The 20,180-nt window shown below is 47.7% G+C and overlaps 8 protein-coding genes across 8 annotated transcripts; 4 read left to right on the forward strand and 4 right to left on the reverse strand.

Annotated features, from left to right (window-relative positions):
* Positions 1-9: 9 nt before the first annotated feature.
* Positions 10-1,572, forward strand: FMAN_12100 (uncharacterized protein; the record flags this gene model as incomplete). The annotated part of the gene is made up of 1 exon (XM_041834598.1): positions 10-1,572. One exon carries the CDS (start codon positions 10-12, stop codon positions 1,570-1,572), a length of 1,563 nt encoding a protein of 520 aa, XP_041684846.1.
* A 93-nt stretch (positions 1,573-1,665) lies between these two features.
* On the reverse strand, positions 1,666-2,779 carry FMAN_12101 (uncharacterized protein; the record flags this gene model as incomplete). Its single annotated transcript, XM_041834599.1, has 2 exons — positions 1,666-2,406; positions 2,453-2,779. 2 exons carry the CDS (start codon positions 2,777-2,779, stop codon positions 1,666-1,668), a joined length of 1,068 nt encoding a protein of 355 aa, XP_041684847.1.
* Positions 2,780-3,295: 516 nt separating this feature from the next.
* FMAN_12102 (uncharacterized protein) lies at positions 3,296-5,192 on the reverse strand (the record flags this gene model as incomplete). The annotated part of the gene is made up of 6 exons (XM_041834600.1): positions 3,296-3,532; positions 3,583-3,689; positions 3,736-4,432; positions 4,487-4,818; positions 4,865-5,105; positions 5,169-5,192. 6 exons carry the CDS (start codon positions 5,190-5,192, stop codon positions 3,296-3,298), a joined length of 1,638 nt encoding a protein of 545 aa, XP_041684848.1.
* A 482-nt stretch (positions 5,193-5,674) lies between these two features.
* On the forward strand, positions 5,675-7,565 carry FMAN_12103 (uncharacterized protein; the record flags this gene model as incomplete). The annotated part of the gene is made up of 5 exons (XM_041834601.1): positions 5,675-5,780; positions 5,868-6,243; positions 6,301-6,433; positions 6,485-7,265; positions 7,312-7,565. The coding sequence occupies 5 exons, from the start codon at positions 5,675-5,677 to the stop codon at positions 7,563-7,565; spliced, it is 1,650 nt and encodes a 549-aa protein (XP_041684849.1).
* A 951-nt stretch (positions 7,566-8,516) lies between these two features.
* Positions 8,517-10,397, forward strand: FMAN_12104 (uncharacterized protein; the record flags this gene model as incomplete). Its single annotated transcript, XM_041834602.1, has 3 exons — positions 8,517-9,099; positions 9,177-9,425; positions 9,484-10,397. 3 exons carry the CDS (start codon positions 8,517-8,519, stop codon positions 10,395-10,397), a joined length of 1,746 nt encoding a protein of 581 aa, XP_041684850.1.
* A 167-nt stretch (positions 10,398-10,564) lies between these two features.
* On the reverse strand, positions 10,565-14,041 carry FMAN_12105 (uncharacterized protein; the record flags this gene model as incomplete). Its single annotated transcript, XM_041834603.1, has 5 exons — positions 10,565-13,251; positions 13,303-13,402; positions 13,480-13,530; positions 13,591-13,809; positions 13,886-14,041. 5 exons carry the CDS (start codon positions 14,039-14,041, stop codon positions 10,565-10,567), a joined length of 3,213 nt encoding a protein of 1,070 aa, XP_041684851.1.
* Positions 14,042-15,920: 1,879 nt separating this feature from the next.
* Positions 15,921-16,558, reverse strand: FMAN_12106 (uncharacterized protein; the record flags this gene model as incomplete). Its single annotated transcript, XM_041834604.1, has 2 exons — positions 15,921-16,348; positions 16,495-16,558. 2 exons carry the CDS (start codon positions 16,556-16,558, stop codon positions 15,921-15,923), a joined length of 492 nt encoding a protein of 163 aa, XP_041684852.1.
* Positions 16,559-16,919: 361 nt separating this feature from the next.
* FMAN_12107 (uncharacterized protein) lies at positions 16,920-17,801 on the forward strand (the record flags this gene model as incomplete). Its single annotated transcript, XM_041834605.1, has 1 exon — positions 16,920-17,801. One exon carries the CDS (start codon positions 16,920-16,922, stop codon positions 17,799-17,801), a length of 882 nt encoding a protein of 293 aa, XP_041684853.1.
* Positions 17,802-20,180: the final 2,379 nt, after the last annotated feature.

Genomic DNA, 20,180 nt, shown 5'->3' on the forward strand with positions numbered 1-20,180 from the left:
GAATCAGCCATGTCCGATTCATGGGTCGAACCAGCGGCCCCCATAAAGCCATCCATCGCGAAGTGCTCAGCCCTCGACAACCTCACCGCTTCAGTGTATCCTTCGCCCACACACTTCTTTCCTCTAGAACCGGGAATGGACCCTCGACAGCTCTATGAAGACTGTAAGCAAGGTCTCTCCCGATGTATCTACGAGCATCCGCACCTCGCAGGCATTATCAGGAAAGACGAAACTGGACGTTACGCGATTGAGATTCCAGAGGCACCGCATGCGGGCACAAACTTCTGGTACCGAGATCATCGTCACGATGCAGATGTGCCTTCTTACACCGAGCTCAAGATCAATGGGTGGCCGTTTGGCGATGGCGAAGAAGATGGCCTTGGCAAGCTCCGACCAAAGGACTTTCCTTACGTTCAAGATGGCGATCCTGTAATCGCACCTCAGTTCAATGTCGTCAAGGGCGGTATCGTCTTGAGCATGTCGATCACGCATGTGATAGGTGACCTCGTCCAGTTTATGGACTTTCTCAGGTCTTGGTCACAGAACACGAATGCGATAGCAACTGCCAGACTTGATGGTCAACCTGTACCTCCACTCCCGCAGCAAATATTGGCGGACTTGCTAGATCGCTCCCTCTTGACACCTGACGTAGGTATCGAGGAGGATCTGGACAAACTCAGATCTCGAGCAGGGAAGCTTCAACATCTTGACATGCTGGACCCTCGATATCCAGAAGAAGTTGCAGAGAAACTGTCAAACATCTTTACAAAGGCACGTCTCACCAATGACGATCTAGTGAGGTTTACCGAAGATGAACTTCGCACTCCCTCTTGTTCTGTCTGGACCTTTACACAGTCCTCGATAAAACAACTTCTACACATGATCCAAGAGGTCTTGCCCAGCGGCTCAAAAGTGTCGTCTACGGATTGTTTGACTGCTTTTGCATGGAACCGGCTCTTTGGGGCCAAATATGCTCCGGGCTTATCAGGCCGTGATCCTCTGCCTGAGACTAGCAAGATTGTCTTTGCTGGAAGCATTCGTCGTCGGTTGACGCCTCCTTTACCCAACAACTACATGCCTGCCTGTGTGGATCTGTTCCCTGTGTCTGTGAACACGAGCGACTTCATCTCACCTGACCCCAAGACTCTTGCCCATGCAGCAATGGCAATTCGCAACAGCAATAATGCCTGGAGCGAGGAAACCTTTCGAGAGATGCTCGAGATAGCCCATTCCCATCCTATCAATCCAGGCCTAATACCAAAAGGGCCCATTGATGCACTTGTGACAGACCATACCCGAGCAAGTGCAGCTATGCTGTCAAGTTGGGGTCCTGAACTTGGTTCTTGTGAGGCCTTTAGAGAGCCGTATCTTGGTAGAATCCCGCCTCATGGGGAGATCACCCTCTTACCTCGATGGAATAATGGTAATGTAGAGGTTATGTTTGCGGGAGAGGCTGTTGTAATGAAACGGTTGAGAGGCGACCGGCTTATGAGCCAGATGGCCACTTGTCAGTTTGTCATGGGCAATCCCAGCTTTCAAGCGACTCGTGGGAAGTATGTCTCAAAGCTGTAGTGGAGACAGCAATAACCATTCGACATTTTGGCCTAGTGTAATCGGGATATTTTTTTATAACACTAGTATTGCGAAGTTTCTCTAGCCGTTGTATTATAATTGAGCTCTGTTGACTTCATTACCACCCTCGTCAAAGTGAATCTTATTCCCCATAATCATAGACCGTTGTAAGGCTGCACCAATGCGCACTGCTGTCACTGCTGATTCTAGTTCAACAGGCACAGGCTTGTCATCCAGCACACAGTCGGTAAACTCGATTGCTTCTCTTGTGAATGCTGCTTGGAATCGCCCCCAATAGTTCTGAGGAAGCTCATGCCTGATACCTTCTTGACCATAAATTCGAACGTGGTTCTCGACTGGAATCAAGTTTACAGACAACTTGCCCTTTGTTCCGATAATCTCGGTTGTATCCTCTTGGCCAGCAGCCATCATGCGTGAGGCATACAGATACGCAATCCGACCATCGTAAAATTCGACAACACCTACGGCATTATCTCTATCGTCATATTGTCTCAGATCTGGCTCCACGGCAGTGATTCCGACAGCATGAACTGATCGAACCTTGGACTCTTGGCCAAAAAACCATAGAGCCAGGTCAATATCATGAATACTGCAATCCACGAATATGCCACCAGAGAACTGAGCATATGCGACAAAAAAGCCTGAAGGATCTAGAACATCGCAAGTTTGGCTCCTCAGAACAGATGGGCGGCCAATCAAGCCTGACTTTGTTTTCTCGTAGGCGTCGCGGTATGAAGCGTCGAAACGGCGGGAAAAGCCGCACATGACTTTGAGGTCGGGGCGGGTAGCAGCGGCGTCGACAACAGATTGAGACTGAAATATTAGCATAACGTGAAGCCCGTCACAAAGAAGAACTCACTATCTCGACCGTTGTGCCAAGGGGCTTCTCGCACAAGACGTGCTTGCCCGCGGCAATAGCGGCATTCGTCTGTTCAGCATGCACCGCAGTGGCAGAGGCGACGCAAACTGCATCCAAGCCCACGTGGGCTATCATGTCAGAGTAGTTTTCGTATATAGCTACCCCGTCCGGGGCGAGGTTCTCGGCAGCCCAATCCCTCTCGGCAGCATCAGGGCTGGTGACGGCGACCAGAACAGCTCGCGGGACATTCTGAAGGAAATTAAGGGCATGTCGCTTGCCCATTCTTCCGAGACCGGCGACTCCAACTTGAAGTTTGCGAGGTGCCATTATAGTAAGGGTAGCCAGGTTGGTCAAGGAGTGAGGAAATTGAAGGAAGTAAATGAAGGGTGAGAAGTGCGGTACTGCTGCCTTGGCTTTCTTAGTTATTATATATAGCCTGACACTCGATTAAGTGTCTCCATGTCAATGGCAAACTTATTGTCTCTTGTCTTGGAATCTTTATGATGGGGAAAGCACTTGCCCAATTTGACGAGAAAAGCATGGTGGAGTAGAGTATTCGGAGGTTTTGGCCTTGAGTTCTGTGTTGGATCGGGGTAAATTGCCCCGATACAGAGTATACGATTAACCATCCCGAGTAAGGCTCCACAGTATTTCAGACCGCCGCCATATTGTAGGTGTGGACATCATGAGGATCAGCCGCGTTCTTGATTTACTAAGACATTTATACAGTATCGAAATTGATGGTAATCCGAATCGCTCAATTGCTAACCCTGCAGCCACTATCTCAAAGACTATTTTACTGCATATACCAATTACAGCTATAGGCTAAGCTCTTTTCCTGCATCAAGAATCTACCCAACCCCATGCTCTCTTTAAATGGTCCTGTGCTGATGCAGTGGGCCACGAATGGGTATTCTGCGTCAGCATCAACACATCCAATAACGCTTCTTGATCCCGTCTCTCGGTGAATCGATCTCCACACGCCGTCACTCCCATGCAGGCCGTGAAGGCAGCGGGTCTCGTGGAGGGGTTTGAGAGAGCTATCCCGCAAAGTTCTCGGACTTGGGTCCGGATATCGTCCTGCATCGGTCAGAATACAATTTTATGGTGGAATGTACTTCTCAACTTACGTCGATTTGCTTCCGAGCGAGCTGAGCAGATGGCCCAATTCGTGGTACCCGATCATCATGGCACATGAGAAGAATACGAGCAAATATGCTATGCACTTGGCCGATGACTGGTGTCTGTTAGTTGAATTCCTCAAATAAAAATCTGCAACATACCGACAGCATGGTTTAAATAAATGATGTATGGAAAAGCCTCCCCCAACGTCTCGCCAGAGGCACTATAGGCAACAGGCAGCCAGGACACTGGCCGAGCTCGTAGCCAAGCTTGGTCATAGTCAACTAGTTCTTGATAGCGGTGTCTATTTGGGCCAGTATTTCCAAAACAGTAGTTTATAACATCTGCACTGTGGACAATAATGCGATTTGCCCATGTATCATCATCGGCTTCAGAGAGAGATCGATCCATGAATCCGTGGTCGAGCCTGATTTTGACAGGCCTTTGACTCGCAAAACTCATCGTTACCTCCTGTCTCATACCGATCCAGAACGAGGCTAAACGTAGGCTACTTGGGGTCGTCGTAGAGTCACAAGTGTTCATAAATAATTGTATTCCTAACAGATGGCCTTCGTGATCGGTGCCTATAAGTGGAACGTCTAGTTCCTCGAGAGTTCGTAGAAGAATAGTCGCTGCGAGCAGATTGTCGTCGTTTAGGGCGGAGGAGTCGTTTGAGATTGTTGTCAAGTGCCTCAGACATGCTTGATGGTACCGATCGGAGGCGTAGGGGTCGTATTGCGCGTTCAGGCTGAGGTGTCTGGAGGATAAGGCAAAGATAGCATTAAGGAGGGTCGGGCAAGACGCTGCTCGTGGGGGCACGATGTTGGCAAAATGGCGTCTGGAATCGCAAAGATCGAACTGCGATAGATCAATACCGCGCATCGAACCGGGACAGAGGAGAGAATGGCATACCCATGTGCACATGTAAGTTAAATAATATTGCATCAATCTCACTTCATGATTCTCCGCCAAGGGGTAGGGTACTGATCCTACGTTGGCCAATCCCAGTGTCGAACCGTGTGGAATTGGGCCATAATTTCGAGGGGTGTCCCTGCTAACTGCACTGGCTCCATCTCCTCCACTGATCTCAATTGCATGAGTGTGAGACGTGGGAGAGACATTAGACCCAAGATCCGTAAATTGTTCAATATGAGAGTTAGGGTTACCATCAAGCCAATGGCTTTGACTCTCCGAATCTGATAGGTAGTAACCTTCAACATCGGGCGTCTCATCCACGAATTGTACTGGGGAATCTGTAAGCGAAAGCCTGCATGGATGGTGAATACTTACATCGTCTTGAGCAAGGGACCCAAACCTGATTTGGGGACGACCTGCGATGGATCTCAGCTTTCTCATCATCGCAATGGCACGTAAAAGTCCGGAGGTAGGCATACGTAGTTGAGTGCTTAAAGCGAAAAACGGGCGCTGTGGCGCAAGCGTTGCCCGTCGAAGCGCAACGAAGGCATTTTTGTGAACCTCCTCCAACAATTTGTGGACCCCAGACGCATTTGAGATGTTGCTTCTTGCACGCCTATTGATGGTCAGAGTGGCAAGGGACATCTCGGCATGGTTACCGATATTATATCTCACTTACAAGGCATGCAGTAGCTGTGCTCATGTTCTCTCTGATCAAGTTTCGGTTTTGATGCCTGGTGCAAATTCATCTTGAGGGGCAGGTTGCCCCGATTATATGACCTTGTTCCAAAGGCAAAAAAAGCCGAACAGTCGGGGCTATGCTCCGTTTCTAGATTTTGAGGTGAAACGGTCCGATGGTCTAACCTAAACAGGGTTAACCACCAACGATAATGGAGCCCATTCCCGGTCATTGCTTAATGCTTGTTGGAACTAGACTTGTCCCGTATTACCCCAAAACTCTACAAATCTGACTCGCGCTTCCCCGCAAACTACCCCGTGTTTAATCCATGTCACTGCCGAGATCGAAAGTAACTTGCCTCCATTCATTGGTTATCTATTGTCGATGGCAAGTCGCAGAGCAGACCGAGATTTTGGACTATAATAGATCAGGTTCTCGCCCTCGAATATCACCAGAGATTATTCACGCTCATCTGCATTCAGAATCTACTTATAACACTTCTCAAAATGGACAAGCAACACGACCCCGTCAAGGACAAGCTTGACGAGTGCGGTGCAACTACCGAGGAGCATGTTGGAATCAACACTTCCTTGGAGCCATATGGTCCTTCCGGTAAGTAATAATTCCCTCCTGTGTATTGAATATGATTGTGACGACACACGTTGCGATTGCATGAGCTTTGGTAAGCTGACAAACTAGGATTCCGCGGTCTCTTCTCTTCTCCCTACGTCGCTGCCTGCGCCGCCTTTTCGGCGATCGGTGGCCTCCTTTTTGGCTATGACCAAGGCGTTATTTCAGTTACGCTTGTAATGGATCATTTTCTCGATCGATTCCCCGAAGTCTCGGACGATGCTCCTGGCGCAGGCTTCAAAAAGGGCCTCATGACCGCCATGATCACGCTCGGGGCATTCATAGGTGCCATCAACCAGGGTTGGATCTCTGACTGGATATCCAGAAAGCGTTCGCTGATGGTTGCTGTTGTGGTATTTACGATCGGATCTACTCTCCAGACCGCTGCTATCAACTATGCCATGCTGGTTGTTGGACGCTTCATCGGTGGCATTGGTATTGGACAGTAAGTTCAGAGCTTCCAGAATTCCATAAGCCTTGACATTGACCGTGCATCTGTTAGACTATCCATGGTGGTGCCTCTCTACATTGCAGAGATTTCACCACCCGAGATCCGGGGTGCTTTACTCGTCTTTGAAGAGCTGTCGATTGTTATAGGAATTGTTGTTGCATTCTGGATAACCTATGGTACAAAGGTAAACAAGTTTCCGTTCCTCACGCCACGCCATATACTCATCCACTTGCAGGGAATTCCTAGCCACTGGTCTTGGCAACTTCCGTTCCTCCTTCAAATCCTCCCCGGCCTGCTGTTGGGATTCGGCGCTATTTTCCTACCATATTCCCCACGCTGGCTCGCTTCCAAAGATCGCGAGGCTGAAGCCTTATCTAGCCTCGCCAAGCTCCGCGCTCTTCCTGAATCAGACCTCCGAGTTCGACGTGAATGGATGGACATTATCGCCGAGGCCCGATTCCAAGCAAGTGTTCTCCGCGAACGGCACCCTGATCTCACTCGACGTACAGATGTGGTTGGGAAGATGCGGCTTGAGTTTGTCAGCTGGGGAGATTGCTTCAAGTCCGGCTGCAGGCGTCGAACTCTTGTTGGTGCAGGCCTCATGTTCTTTCAGCAGTTCACTGGAATCAACGCTCTGATTTATTATTCACCAACGCTGTTCGGGACCATGGGCCTCGACTTTGACATGCAACTCATCATGTCGGGCGTCCTCAACGTGACGCAGTTGATTGGTGTTCTGTCAAGCTTATGGACCATGGATCGTTTCGGCCGCCGGGGCATCCTTCTTTGGGGTAGCTTCCTGATGTTTGTGCCGCATCTTATCATAGCTATCTTGGTAGGCAAGTTCTCGAATGATTGGCCCAGCCATACTGCCGAAGGCTGGACAAGTGTCGCCTTTCTTCTATTTTACATGCTTGCTTTTGGTGCGTCTTGGGGCCCCGTTCCCTGGGCCATGCCAGCAGAAGTCTTTCCATCATCTCTCAGAGCAAAGGGCGTGGCAATCTCCACCTGTTCAAGTAAGTTTCTCACCTCTATCAAGTGCCAAGCCACTAACGTCGTTAGACTGGATCAACAACTTCATCATTGGTCTCATTACGCCACCTCTTGTCCGCGAGACAGGGTTCGGTGCCTACGTCTTCTTTGCGGTCTTCTGTCTTCTGTCCTTCGTCTGGGTCTGGTTTAGTGTGCCTGAGACTAACGGAAAGTCTCTTGAGGAAATGGACAGCGTTTTCAAGGATCGGACTGGAGTGGCAGATATCGCGAAGAAGGATCGCATCCTCGCCGAGGTCTACAATGAGCGACAAATTCGTTCATGATAGATATATAGTAGATAAATTTAAGAGTTCCCGAACCTGAATCTCATGATTTCTTGTTAATTTCCTTCAACCCGATATTACCGGCTGGGCAGGGTGGCTGCAGAAACTAAGTGTAATTCCCGTAATTCATCAGCAAACTTTTACCACTCAAACCCGAACTGTCCATCCCTGTGCTGACATCAACTAGGCCTGTGCTACGCTATTTATCAAGCCACTACGGAGTAGCTCAGGGGCAATTGCATCGTAAAGGCTGCATGGCTCCGAAATATCACTGACCATGTCGGCAGAAATGTTCCCTTTGTCGTCTGATTTCCCAAATGAGAGTGGATGTACATACAGAGGTAGTCCTTCTCGAATCATAGTATCAGAATACTCCATGTATTGTACGATAAGCACACAATTATCCCTCGTAACGGAGGTGAACTAAGTTAATTATCTTTTGGCTAGAAGAATCGAAGGATTCTTACCCTGGACGCACATCGAGTTATCGGACCGATACATCAGCCACTTATTTGTTAGTCTGTGGGCTATACCTAAAAGGACTGACGCCATACCTGGTTGGTGGTTCAGCTCGCCGCCACAAACGGCATCAAGGAGATCAGACTTCTACGCATGACTAGCGACCCAATCAACCGTCTCACCTCGATTTCCCCAGACATGTGATGCCCAGCCGTCGTCTAACTCCTGCAAAGGTCAGGGGGAATCTGGGGAAATGACTCCGGGGAACGAGCTGTAGTTTCCAGTAATGGCTGTATCAGGTCTAAAGTCAAATCCTGCCAAGTTTAAGAGGACTTATATAACACCATGCGTTTTCCGTACGAGGTGGACCATGTAACGCTGGATGCCTGTCCCTGATGCATCTTTGTCTCTTTATACCCCGCTTTCTGATTTCCTGAAATAATGTTTGGGTCAAACGCCAATTCTAGCAAAGATGAAGTTGTTCTCATATCCATGACTTCCAAGGGAGCTGCTTCTCATCACGAGTCAGGTGTCGACGAAACTCCCTTGGAAGATCTTGCTCGCCATCCTTCACATGCTTATCCCACCGCCCTTGACAGTCCAATATGGCTCCCCCGCCGATCATCAAGCTCGGGCGGTGTCGGCGCACGTATCCATCGCGGCTTGGCAAGCGAGAAAGAGATGACTCTGCTTAGCTGCTGCCGACACTTCCCCAAGGCGATTATGTGGTCTTTTCTTCTCTTTCTTACCGTTGTCATGGAGGCATACGATAAGTCACTAATCTCCGGCTTCCTTGCCTTTCCCGCCTTCAGGCGTAGGTACGGAGAACCCAGGCTTCCACTTACTGACACCGCTGGGGAGCAAGACTATGAGATTTCGCCATTATGGCAAATGGGACTTCAAAATGCTGCCGTCGGTTGCGAGATTATAGGCCTTCTTGCCCACGGTTATATCTCATATGTGATTGGATACCGCAAGATGATGATTGTGGCACTTTTGTGGATGTGTCTCGCAGTATTCCCGGCTTTCTTCGCACACAACATCGCCCTGCTACTTGCCTCCCAAGCTCTCTGTGGTAAGACTACCCCCGCCCATCAATCACATGCATTATGCATACACGATTATCTGTACAACTAACGCGTCCTTCCCAAGGCTTGTCGTGGGGTGTGATTCAAACTTTAGCTGCGACCTATGCTGCTGAAGTAGTACCCTCAGTCATCCGCGCCGCCATCCTCAGTAATGTCAATATGTGCTGGCTTATTGGCCAGCTCATGGGCACTGGAATACTGCGGGCACTTCTCAAGAATACGTCGGATTGGTCGTATCGCCTACCATTTGCCCTGCAATGGGCATGGGCTGTCCCATTGCTGTTTCTTATCTACTTCGCTCCTGAAAGCCCTTGTAAGACTCTCCCTAGTTGAGATGTATTTGTGTCCATCTACTTATTTGTTAACTACAGGGTGGTTAATCCGTCATGAGAGACTAGCAGAAGCCCGGCATTCACTGCAGAGACTCACGAGCAACAAACATATAGACATCGAGGATACAATCGCTATCATGCAGCATGTTGACTCAACAGAGAAGAAACTAGGATATGGTGGTTCAAGTTTCCTAGATCTCTTCAGAGGCTGCAACCGCCGCAGGACCGAAGTGTGCTGCATGACATGGTCTTGCCAAGCTCTATGCGGTGCCACATTAACCGGATACGCGCCATACTTCCTAGAACAAGCAGGCTTCGAGTCCTCCAAGTCGTTCACTCTAGCTACAGGAATGTATGGTCTCGGCATCCTAGGCGGTATGATATCGTGGATATTGCTTTCGACAATCGGACGGCGAAAGCTCTACCTCGCCGGCTTGGTGGCTGCGTTGCTCATTCTCACTACAGGCGGTATCTTGTCAATCGTCTTGGCCGACCACTCATCGCTGAATTGGGCACTTGGGTCCTTGATTATCCTGATGACCTTTACTTACAATATGTCCATTGGTCCGGCTTGCTATGTCATTGTGGCCGAAATACCTTCAACAAGGCTTCGGATCAAGACCATCGCCCTCGCAAGGATTGTTTATAACATGTTCACTATCATTAACAACTTTGTCGCGCCACAGCTTTTGAACCCATCTGCATGGGACCTGGGTGGTAAGTCTTGTCTGGTATATGCTGCTACTTCTTTCCTTTGTCTTATATGGTGCTATTTTCGGCTCCCTGAAACAAAGAAACTATCGTACTTGGAATTGGATATTCTTTTCGATAAGGGGGCTCCTACAGCCAAGTTCAAGGAACTACAAGACAGACTTGCCAATTCGGCATACATCTCTGTGTCAAAGGCCGAACGGGTCAGGAATGCTTGGCATGGCTGGCTAGCTTATTCCTAGTAGATCGTCAACTTACATACTTAGTATTTTGAGCTTTTATAAAACATTAGTTGAAGTACATATATATGCTGCCAATACTTGTCTCTAAAATCTTATATCTGATAAATGAAGTAGGAGATATATTATTTTTTAGTGTACATATGCATAGATATACTTAAAACACTCAATTATGCATCAAGGTTTATAACAGATTGGCCTACACCGGATTCTTCCCCACTAGCATCTAACTGTTCTTTTCCCTGAGGCGCAGATGTCTCGCCAGACGCCATAGGCTGGGCTTTACCTTTTGCTGCATTCTCTTTCGCCTCCCAGGTACACCACATCTGCCTGTTGTAGAGCACCGTATCAATGGGACGAAAATCTTGCTCGAAACATGGCGTTGTCAAATCACCCTGGAACTCTCCAAGCTCCACATGCATGCCGAGTTGGTTGTTTGATGGTAATGCGGAAAGGTCAAATTTCTGCCCTTCGGAAAGCCTGCTCATCTGTAATAGAAGCTCCATTGAACGACTGCCATGAGGAATCTTCTTATGCTTCAATAGCGCCGTAAGAAGAGTCTCGTCCACGCTGATGGACTTATCAGCTTTATCCTTGGTCCCGAGACGTCTCTCTAGCATGCTTCGCAGTAGCATCGCTCGTCGCATAACCCACATTTTGTCACCCTTGTCGTTGCCGCTCTTGTTTGGGCCTGCAACATTGATGTGGGCGCTGAGTCTGCTTACAAAGTCGGGCTTCTTGGCTTCTCTGTCTTTAATTGCCCGTTTTTGTTTCTGCAAACTCTGTGCGTCATTGGTTTGACTCTGACTTTCGTCATACTTCTTACTGTTGATGCTCTCTCCGGTGAAGTCCTCAAAGGTGCTTGATGTTCCGCCTATGAAAACAAAAATGGCTCGCCCCAAAGATCGCACAGAGCCGGATTGAAGATATTTCCCGTCCTGCATAGGAGCCAAGAAATACTTTAACCAGCCGAGTGCCTGCTTGTCTAAGGCAGAATCAAACTCGTCAAAAAGCACCGCTGGAATATCACCGGATATGATCATATCTCTGACGTCGTCAAAGATGCCTGACAAGTCCGACTGATCCTTGAACTGAGAAAGATTAGCCTCGATTGGCTTCCAGTCCTTCTTGAGACCCTTGCCAAAGCTGCTGAGAACGGTCTTGATGACTTCCTTCACTCCGAAGGACTTTCCGGCACCTGGCTGACCAAACACTGCAATCGACAATGGCCTTGATGCTTTACCATGGAGATACTCATGGATCACAGCAGCCGTAGATCGGAAACCCTCAATCTCCACTCGGTCTGCTGTCTTTAAATCGCCGTATCGAGCAGTAGGAACGGTATTTTCTATGAGTGTAGTTCCTGTCTTGACTGTCTCCACAGCAACCTCCATCTGCCAGCCCTCTATTTGGTTGAAGAGAGACCACTTGCCATCCTTGGACCCACAGCTATCGGCGTAAATGACTTTAGGCTTAGCAATCTGGTCGTTGTTGATGCTCCTGGCCTCGGGATAGTTCAAGACACCGCTGGAATCTTTGCAGAACCCAGCAGATGCAAATCGATGTGACCAAATAATTGCTCGCTCCACAGCCCCGCCCACCTGTGTAGGACCCAGATTCTCGAGGGACCCATCCGGTTCTGTGACCAAGAATGCTGCTAGCCCGGCGACAAATGCCATTTCAATGCCTGGCATACGTCCGTTGTGACGCCCGAGAAGATCATCTTCTGTCATGTCTGGAACAAGGTGACTGATAAATCGAGCTTTATCAGGAAGTTCGGCAATACTTTTCCTCACGGCTTTGGCATCCTCTGCGGCTTGAGCTTCACTTTCATCCTGAGCTTGCCTTGCTGCCCGAGCTTTCTGTGCGGCATCAGCGTTCTTCGTGGCGTAATTGTGTTTGGCGGTTTGGGCTTCCTTTTCCAGATGATTTGTCCCTCCAGAGTCTCCAGCTTCCTTCGCCGCTTGAGCTTTCTTTACCGCTTCTTGTGCCTCCACCTTGGCCTTTCGAGCTTCCTCTGCCGCCCTTTGAGATTCCTCTTTGGTTTGTTGTGCTTTTTTTGCCTTTTCACTATTTTCTGCATCTTCCTGAGCTTTGGCAGCAGCCTTTTCGACCTCTTTTGCAGCTATAGATCCTGGTTGCACCCAAGCAACACCTTCATAGCCGAAGCGGACAATCAAGTGTATATTGCATGGGAGCAACAGATCAGCGATAATAGCGTTAGCACTATGCTGAAAGTCTTCCATTGTCTTATCCCACGATATACCACGAGAAATGCGGAATCCGCGATCGCGAAGATCGTCTATGTCGATAACGACGAAAACGGGGAAAGTGTTTTTGATGGCGAGAGCCTTGGCCTTTTCCCAGTAGCCTCCTTCAGAAAGTGGTGCATGCATCTGATAGATAAGCACCTTTGCATTGGACTCAACTTCTTGTGCTAAGCCAACTGTCTTCCCAGCTTGGCAATCATCCCAGACCATGACTCTTGGGTCAGTCGAGGTGGCCAGGGCTGCTAGTGGACTGTGACTATCCACCGTTCGCTTTTGCGCGACAGCAATCTGTTTGGAAACTTGAAAGAATACTTTCTTGTCTTTGCCTTCAATCTTGTCAAGTTGCATGACTGAATGCAATCCAATAAAATTATTGTCTTGTGCAGGTGGCCCTTTCACGGTCCAGTCGTTTTCGTTCTGGCTGAGGAGCCGGACGAGCAGGTCAACACTACTGTCGACCATCACGACTTCCATCTGAGATGACGGACCATCGGTTGGGAACATGAGACATTCTTGCCGCTTCTGGCCATAGACGTGAATTTCGGGAATTTGGGATTGCGAGTTGTCAAAGTTGATCTTCTGGTGGGCTAAGCACAAGGTTTAGCTAGGAACGTGTCGCAGTAAGTAACCATTCTCACCGTCAGGTAGGATCCTGGATCCAAGAAGCAGGTATCCCTCATCTACACTGTTGGTGTATGCAGAACAAGCCGCTACCCAGACCGAGATACTATCACCATCCTAGAATAACATACAACGTCATTAGCATCCTCTATTGTGATTCAAACAATGTGCTGCCAAACTGTGGATGGTATTACCTTCAGGTGTTCAAGAACAGCATCTTTCTTCGTAAATATTTGACCCCGGCGCTGTATGCAACGTCAATGTCAAAACTCTCCTTACAGTCAACAAGAAGCATAGCAGCTTACCCATTCACATTTATCATCTCCAAAAGGATTGGAGTGACTGAACCAAGCTAAAGACTGTCCGTTTGGAAGCTTTCTGTGATGTTTGTCGTGTTTTCCACGAACCCTCAGCTCAAACCAAGTCCACAGACCATCCGGCTTCTCGGTACTAAGGCTTTTGGCTGCGGACTTGGTAACGAGTTGCAGAGTGTCGATCCGATTGATTGCGGAAGCGTCCAGTGGCTAACGTATCCCTTCAGTCAGTCCATGGCTCATATTGCTTTCAAGCCCATAGTCGCAGAGAAGTATAACAACAAACCTGAGTTTCAAACCATTGTTCTCTTTGGATAGTACTTTTCTCCTTGCCAACTTCAATAGGCCCACCACCAACATGAAAGCCTGTCCCACTACCTGGCTTATTGTCCTTCCACCAAGACTTCACCCACTGAAACTCAGTTTGGAGGAAGTCGTCCATATTTTTTTAAACAAAGATTTGTAAAAAATAGGTATAGTAGAAAGAATGATTTCCACATGGTAAAGGAATTAAAGATGATTTCCTGACTGCAGTTCCCAAACCTACTTATAGCATTCTTGTCTTCACTAAGCCTCTGTGATAAGGAGCGCATGGAAAACAAAAGAAGGTTCAGAATGAAACCTTCAATTGAATATCTTCTACAGCTTATCACCAATAGGATGTTCACTGTGTCCTGTAGACTTTGTGAGACTGCCGGGTTCTTTCCCTAATTTGGCAATCAGAAGCGATTTATGTTCCTTTTCCCAAATAAAACATGCCACGTAAACATTACTGCAGGAGCTGAATCTTGAGCACAAAAACCACTGAGGTGGCAGTGATCCTGGTGCCAATCAAAGCCTCAAGGATAGTTACGGCTTTCGGCCTCCCAGCCGTCTTTCCCCCTTCCCCGCAGCGTTGGTGTAGCCTAACAGGTGACGATCATGCATGGTCCATTCCTGGTGGGGGCCTGGACCCTCACTGTCTCGGATGGTGGAGGTCAGGAAGATGTCCGATTGGTGGTGGAATAAGTAATGGCAAGTATTGTAAAAAGACAATGGCGTTCGCAAAGACGGAAACGTGGCTGGCTGGAGTATAATGTTGCTTTTGTACTGATTCCGCTACCCGCTGGCTCAGCTTGCATACTGGTCCCCACTGGGTCCAGCCAACGGGAATCACCTTAAACTCCTTCGCAAAAGGACGTGCTATCTCGATCATCCGGCATGAATGAAGCGCTAGGAGGTATGTACAGTAACTCAAGCCGCTTATCATGGAATAGTGGAAAATAATCCACCACCAATTGGCGCCACGTTGTTAGTTTATCTCGACTCAATTTATTGTTTTCAGCCAGCCTCAACTCAGCCTCTGTAGGGACGCTAGAACTCGATTTCATTCACTTATTTGGGGGCCTTTAACACTGAAGTAAGAAAATACGAGATCCATATACCAAGCTTTTCAGCTTTCGGGCTATATTTAATAGTCTAATGCTTTTTCTTAGTGTGCTGCACTGCTCATGGAATAAAGGGTGTATTGTATAGGGAAAGAAGGATTCAATCATTTAAGAGTAGGCGAGAACTGTTAAACATGACCCCTAAGTATTTGCGATATTGATCCTTGCCTTCCCCTTTAATACTACACTGTCGAGTCCATTGAAACCACATCATCACGCCATGTTTCGCCATAAAGGTCTGGTTGCTTAGTTGGTCTCGCTCCAGACACCCATCTTGTCAAAGTTGATAGTGGTGTTCTGTCCTGCTGTCGGACTGACAGCCCAGCTCTTGCCAATGAAGTTGACAATCATGGTGGAAGACTCAACTCTCTGCTGGAACCAGAAGACGACCTTAGGAATGGGGGTGAGCACAGTCATTCAGGTGACCACCTGGTCAGGAGAGATATAGACTGGAAAAAATTGTTACCATCCTTCATGCTGAGGACGGTGGAGCAGGGATATCGTTGGAGAACCGGAAGGAATCTTCCTCGACGTTCTGCAGATCAGGGTAGACACTGGTTTTGGTCCAGCTGTGGATATTGTACGTCTGACCACTTGGGCTTTTCGGCTTGGTCAATCACTTCCCACTGAGAGGGAAGAAAGAGCCGGAGAAGGTCAGTGCAATACTTGTCTCGAAAGTCTGGCCGAGTTGTATGGTTGGCTACATCCGCATCAGGACCCCAGGGACCAGTCGGAGCGAGCGAACCAAAGACAAAGCATAGCTCTAGCCGTGTCTTACTTGCCATGCATATCGATATCGGTGGAACTATGTATGGAGACTGTTCAGCCAGCCACATCTTATGTCGTGAAAGTGTATCATTGGGTGTTAGACTCACATCCAGTCTTGTCAGTACGCTAAATTGCCCTGGCCCAGTCACCAGCTATACACATAGGAATGTCGAAGACCGGCTGAAGTAGAGACATGTTCTGGACCGCCACATTTACCATGTTTTGCGAGGTGACCTTGGTATTATCCGTAGAAAGGATCCAGTCGCGGCCATCGAGCCTGGCCTGAACCTTGAACATCGCAGGTAGACCCTGGTTAGGCGGTACATACCAAGTACCAAGTACTGGGGCGGTGCCAGTGACGAGGATCGGCACAGGGCTCAATCGGTCGGTTCCAGGCTCCGTGGCAAGCCTGTAGGTGACACATCGATTAGAACCTGTGGGGGACTCTTCGAAATGCGCGCTATCACCAGAGGCCCATATGACATTGGTCTTGTTCTTTGGAAGAGAAGTGGTGAAACTGCCGTTCAAAGTGGTGAAAGGCGGAGTGCCTTGATCTGCGTGATGTTAAATGCCATGACTGGGTTGGTTGTGGTCATGATGAATATCGAAATGAGGCGACGGTCCTGTTGGCAAGGATTAAGTTGGGTCAATTTTCAATGGCGCGTCCTATTGTTGGAGCACCCATTTCACCTCTGTATACGTGTATTTGTGTGACAAGGAGATGATGGTGGCGTTTCTAAGCGCCGAGACTGGTCTTTCCTCATTCTTAACGATAGCTAAGGGGGATGTGCATTCACTGGCACATTGCTAGTCGCTTCGTGATTCATCGGGCCGGTCTGTGGCTAGCTGATAGTCCCGATCAAGCTTAAACAGTAGCACATGGGTCTCAGAACCCAGTAAACGCTATTTGAAGTCAAGCATCACGCCGATACGAGAAATGTTTCTGGCTTGGTTGGTAATGCGGCTATCACTCGATGGGAAATGGAAAAGAGTCATCAGTGTAATGGTTAGATTTATTAGTACATTGATGCTATGAACAGCTACAATTCTCACCGGCTTCCTGAGCATCAACCCACCTGTTGTCTAACCTCATTCCACTTCTCAATTACAATATACATTACCAAGATGCCTGTCTGGTCAGAATCTGCCCGTCATGTTGTTAACTCTGCTCCTACAATCCACAACATTATCAACGACTTCAATTGGAATACCATCATAAGAGTCGCCGTGACTGCGTTCCAGGCATCAACTTCACTAGCAGAACTTGCAAGCGACGCTCTCGTTGCCATCACGGGGTACTGGCCCCCGAAACTTTTACAAGGGTTCCCAATGCCGTTGGTTGTAGCTTCTGATAATGACGCGTGGGATTTAATTTTGCAACTGGTGTATTACGCGAACCTCATTTTTAGGACTGTCGAGGCCGCTATTCAGATAACCCCACTTCAAGGCACTAATCTGCATGCCGCATTTGTTCAAAACGTGCACTACATTATGATATGTGCTTTTCTGGCGGCTGACCACCTACGCGGCATTGCCGCGGTTGTGGGTTTTGGCAACAATCCTGAGCTTCTTAACTTTATGACCGCATTAGCTAAGACCAATGCAGTAGGAGTCCTGTGCCTACTGTTGAGCGGGCTTGTCACGGTCGAGCTTCTTTGTTTCATCATTGCCCGTGGCTGCCTTAACATGCGCGAGTTGCTTCTCCATATCAGAACCAAAAGAGACAGTTTCAATGTCCCTGTATTACCGAATGCTGTTGGGGCGGCTGGATGGTGGGACTGCTACAACAAGGCTATCCCCAAGGCTGTCTTCGTCTGTGCTGGTTCTGATGGTGGTGCGGAGCCTTTACAGCCTGCGCTTGTTATCACTACCTCGCAGGACGAATGGGGCGCCCTCAGTACCATGCAAAACTTCGCCACGCGCTGTCGACAACCACTTCGGCGCCTCGACTGGAACGGTGTCGGGACACTACGAGACCCAGTAAGGATAGCCGCCAGGTCTTTGTAGCTTCGCCGTCCGCAACGGGGTGAAATTCGCCTGGGCGCACCGTCAAAATCGTAAATTGGAGCACGCCATGGCCATGACTTGCCCGGGCTTTCGGCCCAAAGCCCGCTGTCTACGATGTCAAGCGTTCTTCGATTATCCACTCCATCTCATAGCGGTATGAGCATTAGTAACTGGGCAGGAGGATGTCTCGCTTCGCGCAGCGTTCCTCAAGTGTCACTTGGCTCGGGCTTGTGCTGAGTGTATTACAATTATGCTTGCGAGAACGCGGAAAGCTGGCCAGCTAACTCATTAGAATACTGCCCTGGCTCAAAACTGCCGTTGTCACTATATTACTAGATAGCTTTTATGTCAATATCATTTCCTTTGTTTATGAACAGGTTTTAGTAAGCTAGCTTGCCTCAGAGCTAACTGACTTTCTAGTTTGCCCCTTGTTTTTGATGCATAAGCTACCAAGGGTCTGAGGCTGGTAGTCATAATCGATGATTCATTGAGAATATATCTCCTATCTGTGTTCTCAACTGGATGCATCAAAAACACACAATGAGACCTTTGTCCTTGTATTTGTCCTTCAAGACACAGTCGCTCCCAAAATGCAAAGGAAACCGTGGTGCCTCAGGCCGGGGAACGCCATCTCGATGAACCATAATGACAGGGCTACTGCAACTACTAGCAACCGGTATCCTTGGGAGTAAGCGAAACAACCGGAAAAGAGTTTTTGTATTTTGCTAGAAGGGCCCTCTTCGACAGTGGTTCGTTTCCATCCTCTACCTGGCACTGCCTTGCTTGGTTGTTGTCCTCCAGTATTGTGCAAATTTGGAATCTGTTCCCCTACATACTGCTTCACATTCCTCACGCTTTTTAGAATGGCTTTTTTGTTCCCCTTGAGAGCCGATCATCGCCACTACTTTCACTAACACCGTGGCTGCTCTTCTCTTTGCCAATGATTGACGGACGGGTTTACCTGTGGGTTTGGCGGACAATGCTGCTTCTTGCTTGGCTTTAATACAGAAATTCCGATTGAGTGAAACACGCGGTACAGTTACCTTCTCAGGATAAGACCAGTATCGGAGTCTTGGCGTGTGCCGCAACAGCTCAACTAGGAGTATCACGGTTATGGCGTGGCAGAATCACACAGGCGACCGAAGCACTTGGTATGTTGACCAAGATTTCGCCGAACCAGCAGACTAGATAGAATTCCTAGTTGCCATACGCAACAGCGATAGTGACTACAAGGAGCTGTGGCGTAATGTACAGCTACTCTCGGTCAGCGGTAGCGACCTGAGCTAGAAACTGCCTTATTGCCTTATATACTGGCCTCTATCATAAATCTATAAGGTCCATTTTATTAATTACTAGTTATAAATTAAATTATAATATTTATTTAATAGCTATAATTTTCTATTATCTTTAAGAAATATAAGTATTCTTTCTGGTATAGTAACATTCTTTATGTGTATATATCTCTTGTGAGTTTGTCTTGTTCATGATATTATGGTCCGCTCATAAGTGGTCCAGTTGCTCGTCGCGAACAAGACTGACACAACACATGCTTAGGGCTACAAAGCCAAGACTTTACACAATACTAAGTAAAGTCGATCGATCATAAAAATTTGCACTACCACGCCCTTAGTGGACGGCTCCTTAGTGCTGGCATGCCGCACGATTCTCGGCAGGCTGATGCCCACCGCCAACCAGACAATAAGCAAAGCCTTTACTTTAAGGGACTTGTCTCTTATATGTGTCAGCAGCCTTTGAAGCCAGTTCGTTAGACGGCTTTATTAAGAGCATTCCAAATTAATAAGTATTGTCTCCCTATATCCAACCAATACCTACTGACATCGGCTTAAGCAGCCTACTTATTTCTCTTACATTATTTCATCATCATGAAGTTGCCAACGATGAGACTAGCCTCCTTAGGGTGACACCGATTGATCGCTGTGACCCTATAGAATGCGATCTCTCCATCGACTTGCTTGAGGTGTTCAATGAGATTACATACTTTGTTTGGCCTATAGGGCGTTAAATCTTCCCCTAGCTACATAATATATATAATATACATTATAAAAGGCACCCTAACTAGTATTTAAGGTAAAATAAGCTATTACGTAAGGTTTAATTATTTAATATCTAAATAATATATTATATAAAGCCTTATAAACTTATTAGTATTTTAGTATTAATTAATTAGTTTATATATAATATAAAAGACTTATATATTTAAAGGTTTAAGTTAATTACTCTTTATTATTATTATAATTACTTAAAAAGATTACTATTAACTATTTAAATTCTACTATACTATATAAATCATACTATATGATATAAATTAAACCTAAAGTTCACCTATAATATTTAAGCTTGACGTTATAGTATGCTTGG

Source organism: Fusarium mangiferae, assembly GCF_900044065.1.
Source record: "Fusarium mangiferae strain MRC7560 genome assembly, contig: FMAN_scaffold009, whole genome shotgun sequence".
In the NCBI taxonomy this organism is placed as follows: Eukaryota; Fungi; Ascomycota; class Sordariomycetes; order Hypocreales; family Nectriaceae; genus Fusarium; species Fusarium mangiferae.